General features: G+C 34.9%; 1 protein-coding gene across 3 annotated transcripts in view; it reads left to right on the top strand.

Moving 5' to 3' along the window:
• The window catches only part of CSMD3 (CUB and Sushi multiple domains 3), a 1202189-nt gene that overhangs the window by 814656 nt on the left and 377308 nt on the right, over positions 1-10225 (top strand). For all 3 annotated transcript variants that reach the window (XM_045896021.3, XM_045896023.3, XM_045896024.3), the window contains one exon: positions 5094-5282. In XM_045896021.3, the coding sequence (XP_045751977.1) occupies positions 5094-5282 (189 nt within the window). The remainder of the gene's footprint in view (positions 1-5093; positions 5283-10225) is intronic.

A 10225-nucleotide genomic window follows, 5' to 3' on the forward strand; every position in this document is an offset into this window, starting at 1 on the left:
CTGTAATTCACAGTGTTGCAATCAGCTTATAATAATCCCACCTAAAATATTATAGTTTTATTTAAAACAAATCTAAAATACATTTGATATTTTAAAATAATTTGATTCTGGTATATACATAGAAACAAGTTTTTTAATTTATAAACATTTGGCATATTTATACGTGTATGGGTGTATTGTATATGATGTATACGGATAAACTCATATATGCATGCATTTGCAACTCAAGGTACATTGCCATGTATCTTTGCGTGAAAAGCGGTTTTGGTGAATTGGATCTAATAGCACATTTAAGAGGGGTACTGTAAGATATCTTTATATCAAGTACAGTTAGGTATTAAATCACTTCTTTTTATATTCAAGTCTCCTACACCCCTTGCCCCCTCAAGAAAAATTTTTCATTTGAAATTTATAACTTTATATTCCATATTGGGTGTCTTTTCAGTAGATTTGATCAGTGGACTCCTGGGCTTTTTTTTTTTTTTTTTTTAGATTTTATTTATTTGAGACAGAATGAGAGAGAGAGAGAGAGCACATGAGAGGGGGGAGGGTCAGAGGGAGAAGCAGACTCCCTGCCGAGCAGGGAGCCCGATGCGGGACTCGATCCAGGGACTCCAGGATCATGACCTGAGCCGAAGGCAGTCGCTTAACCAACTGAGCCACCCAGGCGCCCCTGGGCTTTTAAAACAATAATAAATATATATTCATTACTCTTTTAAAGATTGTAATATCCATAATATTATTTAATTATATTAACTTCTTTTTTTACTTAGAGCTTTATGGCATCAAAGTATATTTCCTAAATATTATTGTAAAATGTAACAAGAAGATTAACACATGCTTGGAAATTCAAATGAACTGAAGGGCCTTAAGTGAGATTTTTAGTTTAACATAGGTGTGTTAAAGTTGAGTCAGAGTAAAGTCTTTTTTTTTGCAATCTATTTCAAAATTAATTCTTATTAGCAATTAATTTTTATCAATATGTTACAAATGGGCAGGCACTTTTCCTTTAATCCATTGCTATATTCTATACCTAACAAATCACATTCAATCCCACTCCAACCAAGGTATGTGGTCTTGATCACGTGTCAGACATAGGACAATTTTAAGAATTAAGTAAAATCACACATGCAATGTGTTTTTATAATAGCATGCAGTGAGTAATGAATGATAGCTCATATTTTTTCTTTGAAAACTAAACGGATGAGGAATTAAAATGAGAAGCAAGCTCAAATGTATCTTTGTTATAAAAGAAATTGTTCACAAATACTTGTTAAAGACAATAGAGCAGACTTTTACTACAGTGGGGTTTTCTATAAGGGAAGAGAGATTGAGCTCAGCTCTGACTACAAGTGGGACTTTATAGTCAGGGAGCAGGGTGTGTGGGGGGCAGAGTGGAATCAGTGGATGGGAAATTGCTAAGAGGGGCAGAGGATTAGAGGTAGGGGGAATCTGGCTAAAACCACCAGACAGGATTTTTGCTGAAGCAGGCCAGAGTGAGAAGATATTGAGGGTGGGGAATAAGGAATTTGATTAGATATCAAGGGAGGGGTATTTTCAGTAAACTGATGCAGTAGGATTGCTGCTAAAACTGGACTAAATGGGCCACAGGTGAGGTCTAGTCAAAAGGATTCAGAAGAGCCTGACTAAAGGTTGTTCAGGGCAGAGCGTCTCTGTCACCGTCAGCAAGCGTGTCACCCATAGGCTCTTGGTAAGATAATCGAAGTTAACGTTGGAAACTAGTGACGAAAAAGACTGAGTGGAGGAGACTGAGAGCTAGAGAGGCTGAGGTTGATCAAAGAAACTTTGGATGTTGGTTTAGGTCAAATCTGGCCAGAAGGCAGTAACGTTCTATTTAAATTAGTTTATAAGAGCTCACTTCCTCTCATTTTTATTCTATTTAGTGTTGTGGTTTAATTACTACTGTGGAACAATCTCTAACATCACAAGCCCTTTCTTTTCAGGAACACAAACAAGCAAAGACCTGTTTTTTTGTTGTTGTTACTTAGTAAGTTTCCCAGCTGGAGGTAACCAAACTACCTTTTTTTTAAATGAACCATTCACAAACCCCCAAATCAATAGAATGAAATTTTAATTATTACACTAATTAAAACTTTAAATATGTAATTGGTGTTTAGTGACTTTCTATTTTTTTAATTAAATCCATTAAAAAAGAAAACATGATTTTTCCGGGAGACCAAAATGCGATGGGAAGGATTATTTGCACTGCTACCTCTGCTTCCACTCCAGATTTTTCTTGTATCCCTTTGCTGGGGCACTATTTACCCAACTCTACTTTCTCTCAAAACAGGGAGATTGCAAAAACTGTACCAATGACATAAGATTCATAGTTTTCAAAACACATTAAAAAATTATAACAACATGGACTGGAATTTAGGAACATAACCCATTTTTTTCTTTCAGTACAATTAATTTCCCCTCCCTCTCCCAAGAAAAAGTTCTGTTTATTGTGTTGTATTTCTTTAAAGACAAGTATAATTAAGTCTTCTTGGAAATGTAAATAATATATAAAACAATAAAATTATAAATGGATACGGAACAAATTTATAGACACAGATACCCATCTCCAAAGACATATTTTTTGTATGCAGGTATATATATATTTTTCCCAACTATGGGAAATGGAAGACATCTAAGAGAATGTACTGTTTAAATAACAGTTCTTGTATTTAAAGTCAATACATATGGGAGAGGTAGAGGAATCAAAATATTTCCATTGCCTTGATTTATTTTCTTGTCAAGAAATATTTTCTTCTCAATTATGAAATATCACCTTTAACTTATTCTGTGACTGCTAGATGTATACAGTGCAGTAAGAGACATAAAAGAAACGCATTATCTTACTTTATCCATTAGTTGGAGAGACAAGAAGGACAATGAAATGACTAACCTTGTACTAATATTCACTGACCTTTAGTCTGAATAATCTGAAACCATTAAAATCACTTTTGGAGAATTACATTTGCTTGATTTTGTTTTTACCATGATTTACATTTTATGTGACTTCTTCAAGCCCACATTTCCCTGATTTCTTAAAATTTCACTACAAAATAGGAGTTTTGGATAAAGGAAAGTTATTTATGGGCCAGAGCATTAGAAGATCATGACTTGAAGGAGAGGGCATATGAGTTTGGTAAAAATTGAGAAGATTTTGTAAATTAAAGGGATGATTGAGTGTATTTGTGGTAGTAAGATAAAATATAAAACTAGTAAGGAAACTTACCTGACTGGTAGGAAAGATGATTACTGAGAAATAATGGAAATTACAAATAGTAGAATTCAATTTGGAAGTCTTGAATTTCAAGGTGATGACTTTGAACTTGATGCCATGAAAAGTAGGGTGCAAAAGCAATGAAATAACATATTTTAGGGATATATGTGTCCAAAATTATATCCAGGATAGACTGGAGATGAAGGATACTGAAAGAGAGGGCAGACATCATTATTTGTCTTATAGAATTGAAGTGATAAAGGCCTTGGGTAGGGTAAGAGAAGTAATAAATGACATGATGCTTTTCAATGAGGACAGATTTCAGACATATTTTATGGAGGAAAAACACAATGTGAGAGGGATTCAAAGATGAAGGAGGATCTCAAAGCCTTGGATGCTAGAAGACAAATGGTCACATTGAGAAGAGGAATACAGCAGGTTAAAGTAATTGTGTTGAAGATAAGATTTTGTTATTTTTTAGTTTCCCATTAAAAACAACAACATTTAAATGAAATGGATATGTTTGATAAATATATTTAAAATGTGTACTTTGTCTCTTTAAAAATTGAACTACTATGTTTTTAGTATTTTGTTTAGCTTCATTTTAAAATTGGATAGTAATACAAATAAATAGTTTCTCTGGTGGATGTGATTTAATCAGATATAATTTGAAAATGCTAATTATTATATTTTTGGAACATAAAAACAACAGTAATTCATTGTTTAAGCCTTTCATTTAGGAAGAAGAAGGTAATTTTTTATTTTACCTTATACCTCAATTCTTAACTCGGGGCATTTTTTTGCATCCCAGGGAACATTTGGCAATATCTGGAGACATTTTTGGTTGTCATGACTGGAGAAGTTAGAGGTCAGGAATGCTGCTAAACATACTGCAAAGCACAGGACAGCCCCAGGACAAAGAATCGTAAAATCCAAAAACTCAACAGGGCCAATGATGGGAAACCATGTCTTATTAAGGGAAAGGCATTGTTCAGGTGTGGTTTCAGCTAGACATTATAAGTCACAAGGAAGCTTATCATCAGGAGACACCAGATACACTGAAGGCTATTGAAAACCCTGACAAGGGGTGCCTGGGTGGCTTAGTCGTTAAGCATCTGCCTTCGGCTCAGGTCATGATCCCAGAGTCCTGGGATCGAGCCCCGCATCGGGCTCCCTGCTCAGCGGGAGGCCTGCTTCTCCCTCTCCCACCCCCCCCGCTTGTGTTCCCTCTCTTGCTGTGTCTCTCTCTGACAAATAAATAAATAAAATCTTAAAAAAAGAAAGAAAACCCTGACAAGTAGCCAACAGAGTTGTACTCTTTTATTTAGAAAGGTACTGGCATTCATACTTTCATATTTCCCTATATATTTATATCTATATAATTTTTTAAAGATTGATTTATTTATTTGAGAGAGAGAGAGAGAGCAAGGGGAGGGGCAGAGGGAAAGGGAGAGAGAGAATCCCAAGCAGACTCCCCATTCATTGAGCATAGAGCCTGACATGGGGCTCGATCCCTGGACTCTGATATCATGACCTGAGCCAAAGTCTAGAGTTGGCCGCTTAACTGACTCAGCCACCCAGGTGCCCCATATCTATATAATTTATAATAATGTAAAGTTTGATAGATAATTATACATTTTCATCACGTTCTTATATAACTAAGTGATTTGAATGTGGACTCCGTGGGTAGAAAATGTCAAAACAAATTTGTTAGACAATTGCTGGTTGTTTAAATAAAGCTATGGGCACATTAATTTATTTGTGAAAATCATAACTCACAATCGTTTGAAGAAATAGGAATCAATTTTGGCAAATCTGAATCCATCAAATTTACTCTTTGTTGTATTCCCTTGTTTCCTAGGTGTTACAGTGAACACTTATTCTTGCTTGGACCCTGGCATTCCTGTACATGGCCGTCGCTATGGTCATGATTTCTCCATAGGTTCTACTGTTTCATTTAGTTGTGATCCAGGATACAGGCTGAACCATGAAGAGCCTCTTCTGTGTGAAAAAAACCACTGGTGGAGTCATCCACTCCCAACCTGTGATGGTAAGAATTAATTCAACATGCAAAATAAGCTGATTTATAAACCAAAAAGAAGTCAATATAATATTTATAAAATGTGAGACATAATACAACTATAAATATTTCGTGTTAAAAGATTATCTTGAATTTTGGTAATTTTCTTATCAGACCATTAATAAAATAAAAAATGCATTATATGTCACCAAGACTTCAAAAAGAAAAAATAAATATTGATAACCAGCCAAACTTACCCTATGCCTTACCCAATGCCTAAAAATGGTATATATATTTTCAAAATATGCACTTAACCAGTTTAAGTGCATATTGTGTGCTTGGACCTTTGACAAAGTAGCATTGAAAATGTCAAATTGCTATCAATGAATGCACAAAAGAAACAGAATATTACCTCCCAAGTTGGAAGGCAAAATGTATCAGTCCAAATTCTACCTAAGTATACAGCACTATGACAATGTACTCAGGCTGTCCTGTGGTGGCAAATTCTTGGTCATGATGAATATTCTACCAGTGTCCTTACCTCTTCTTTGTTTCAATGGAGAATAAGTCAGAAATGCTTCATTTTTCAGAAAACACATGTGAAAATACAGTGGAAGAAACTGTTTCACTAAGCTCAAGAAGTGTTTTCATACTTGCTTTATCAAAAACACACACAATGTAAATCTATGTGTTATTTGATCCTGGGCTTTATTTTTTATTTATTTATTTTTTTTTCCTGGGCTTTATTTTTTATTTATAACACTATTTCCAAGTTCTGTACTTGTTCTTGTTCAAAGTGGAAGATCACATTTGTCATTTTATGATTAAAGTTTCAAATACTGTCACTTCCATTATTTTTTAGAAAGAGTTTTAGGCCAATTTGTTTTTATAAAAAGGTTTAAAGGAATCATCAGCACATCTTCCTTGTATTTGGTACAATACGATTTATAATAGTCAGCGTTCTTGAGATTTTAAGTGGCAGAATCCCAACTGTAACTGGTTTTAAAAAATAAAAGCAGAATTTGTTGTTTATTCAAATCTTACAAAAGGCAGGGGTGGTGTACTTCTCATGACTAATTATAAACATGAATTCAAACTTTTTAGAGGCTCTCTCCATTTTCTGCCTAGGCTTTTCTCTGTGTCTTGACATAATTCTCTTTAACTGCAGCCAGGCTTTTTCTACATGGGTGTATTTAGCAGTGGAGAATACACTCATAGGAACATGTAGATTTATAGTCTCATATTTCCAGGATCAGACAAGAATGAGAGTTCTCCCATGTTCCAATTAGAAAAATTGCAGGAAAGGTCTCTAAGTATCCCATACCTGAACCAGTTACTGTAGTAAAGGAGAAGGGCCCAGTACAATTAGCATTGTCCAGGTCATATGTCCATCCATTTCTATGGTTGAGACAAAATATAATGCTGGTGTATAGCTGTTTAGTTTATGGATGCTCTGCACTACTTGGAATATGTGGCTGAAAGACGATACGTTATCCTTTCTGCTATCAAGTCTGTCAGGGGGAAGAATACTTTTAATTCAGTTCTCTTTTCTGTATACTTAGGTTTCTGAGTTTGTACTGATCTTTTAAAATTCATCTTGTTTCACTACTGACCAAGGAACCTTGAACCTCAAGTCAGAAATGGTTCAGTTAGATTCTGTGCTATTTAGTAAATTTGATATCTTATCCTTTTTTCTTAACGCTTTAAAAAAATATTTATTTTGAGAGAGAGAAAGAGAGAGAGAGAGAGTGTGTGTGTGCATGCAAGCAGCAGGAGGGGCAAAGGGAGAGGGCGAGTAAATTAAGCAGACTCCACGCTGAGCATGGAGCTCAACGCAGGGCCCAGTCTCATGACCCATGAGATCATAACCTGAGCCGAAACCAAGAGCCCCATGCTTAACCTCCTGAGCCACCCAGGCACTCTTTTTGCTGCAGAGTAACACCTGTCATGCCACTTACACTTTTCTTTATAGTATTTTCCACCCCCTAATACCTTTATGTATTTACTGTTCACTTTTCTACTAGGCTGTCAGTTCTATATGGCAGGAACTTCATTAAGTTTACTGTCATGTCCTCAGTGCCAAGAGCCGTTCCTGTCCCACAGCTGGTACTCAATAAATTTGTGTTGAATGAAAAGAATGAATGCAATATAGTTCCTAGTCTTTTGGGAATACGTACTATATTTTCATTCTGCATATATATTTTCTTGCCCTTTGCCTTCATTCATCTTTTTATTCTCCTTATACTAGAAAGTCTTAGACCTCCCCTCACCTGTATCAAAATCTTAGTCAATATTTAAAAGTCGTTGACTCATTATGCTTTCTCTGGATAAAGCATCTGGGCAAAATCTCAACTTTTCTTAAGCCCTGTAGTATAGTTTCTCATATGGGTTTACAGTTCAAATTGGGGAGACCTGGAAATAGAAAAAAAAAAATTGAGTTTAAAAACAAACAAAAACTCATAATGGGATTTGTAATAGACGGCTATTTCTGTGCTCCATTGCAATACTCAAAATGTTTTGGTGGATACTAGTCTAGAAATTGTCTGTTGCTGTTCTCGACAGTTGAGAACTTGCCAGGTGTGTACCACTACAAAGAGCAAAGTATAATTTTATAGGTCTGGACAATAACATTCAAGGGCGTGGCTTTTGAGAAGACTTTACTATTTTAAAACTCTAATTGATATTTATCGTGTGACAAAGTAGTGATCATGTGTGGCAAAAATCTGAGAGAAAAAAGAAAACTGCTAGTCAAGATCACTGTATATCTGGCTAACTGCCCTCAACTCATATTTTGGGCTATCATTGTAACTTAGCTGTGCTACTGGTCTCTGTCCTTTTAAATGGTTTCCCCTGAGGCTGTTTGCTCTAACATAAAGTAACTGGGTATTTCATGTACATTTCATCACTCTCTAATTTCTCCACAGTGTTTTACTTGATACAAAATTCATCTATCTCCCATTCACAAGAACATATAAGCCTATTATATGTGTTAAAAAATGTTTGTGTCCCTAAAGACATATGGCATCCATTAGCAAGGTGGTTGGGATAAACTGAAATTTCTTCAGAAGAGGTGATATACAAAGAACAGGAGATCCATGGTATCCATTTTAGGTACTCTCAATCTAATGAAGTTTACTGTGCAAATGACCATATATTCTGTTGAACTGAATTAAACTATTCTCGGAGAAATTTTCTTTGTAGTCTGTATACCACTATATCTTTTTCAATATATTTAGTTCCATTTTCTATCTTACAGTAAAAAAAAAAAAAAAATTCACATATGAAATTTACCTTTATTATTCATCTTAATATTTTAGTCTTCTCATAACTGATTCTAATAGACTGATTTCCCCTTATACTTTCTTAGCATTCTAATAGGAAGGGAACTTTTTAGAGAAGCAAACATCATCAGATTGGTAGAATATTCAGTAATAAATTAACCACTTATAAAATTAACCCAACTCAAACCTGCATTAGCATTTATCACTATGCATTGTATCAATGCACGTGTAGGTAATTTCTTGTGATTGTTCAAAAAAGCCAATAATATAAAGCAAATACAATTCCAAATATTTGCAATGTAAAATAATCTCATTTAGAAAGATGAAGGATTTCATCAAATGATGCTGTGACTGCTGCTGATGGAAGACTGTTTCAATTACAGACAAAGTCATTGACAAATGAGAATTCATAAGATATAAATCAATTAAAGACAAGAATACTGACACATTTAGGTATTCGGTGCTTAAAAAGAGATTGATTTGAATATGAAAGGATTAAATTAATCTCTGAGAAAATGAATGATATCCTAGAATAATTTTTTTAAAGATTTTATTTATTTTGAGAGAGAGATAGTGAACGAGGATGTTCGTGTAAGTGGGGGTCGGAGGGTGTGGAAGGGTGCAGAGGCAGAAGGAGAGAGAGAATCTCAAGAAGACTCCATGTCCAGTGCAGAGTCTGACGCAGGGGTAGGGGCTGGATCTCAGGACCCTTAGATCATGACCTAAGCCGAAATCAAGAGTTGGATGCCTAACCTACTGAGCCACCCAGGCGCCCCATATCCTTGAATAATTTTTATATAGATTGATCATTTGAGGGGGGAATGCTACAAAATAAACATAAGTGAAGGACATCATAGTATAGCATGCTATAATTTTTTGGTAGAATTTGTGAAAAAAAATCAACACTTGATTCAAGAGGTCAGCTTAAGATCAGAGACTCCAGAACTAGACTGCTAGAGTTTCCTCCATACTTGCCTTCTCATCTGTAAACTGTGAATAATTACAGTACTTTTCTCATTGGATTGTTATGAGGGTTAATTGAGTTAATAAAAATAAAAGTATTCAGAATAGTGCCTGTCATGTTGTAAGTTCAATATGAGTCATTGTTATGCTTTTGCTAAGAACTGGTGAGTAGTTGCAATTTTATCCTGTTTTATTAAGATATAAAATACACATTTTCCTATTTTTAGTTTCATTTTTTTTTTTTTAAAGACCTAAATCACAGTCTTTCCCCATAATTTACTATGAAATTCTACCTTTAAGTCAATTCCTTTCAGGGGCCTTTATCTACTACTAATATTCTCAACTAACAAAAACCTCCACAATGTCATAAAAATGCACTCTATATTTATCATCTGCTTATAATCAAAGTAATAATATAAATGTTCATTAATAGTATGTTAGTTATTGACTATTCTTCCTAAATATTTTAATGTGTTCATGGTTACTTAACGTTATTCATGTTTCTGCAGAATGTCCCTTTAACGTCCCACCTTCAACACAGATGTGGTAGGTATAGTTGGCAGACAGGAAATTCTCAAGAAATTCTCCAAGGACAGAAGGAGATTTGACAGAGTAGCATTATTCAAAAGGCAGACAGGAAATTCTCAAGAAATTCTCCAAGTACAGAAGGAGATTTGACAGAGTAGCATTATTTAAAAGAATGCTGATGTGTAGGGGTGCCTGGGTGGC

The sequence above is a fragment of the Mirounga angustirostris genome, unplaced genomic scaffold (genome assembly GCF_029215605.1).
Source record: "Mirounga angustirostris isolate CCGP_5_RB_7025 unplaced genomic scaffold, mMirAng1.0.hap1 SCAF_4, whole genome shotgun sequence".
In the NCBI taxonomy this organism is placed as follows: domain Eukaryota; kingdom Metazoa; phylum Chordata; class Mammalia; order Carnivora; family Phocidae; genus Mirounga; species Mirounga angustirostris.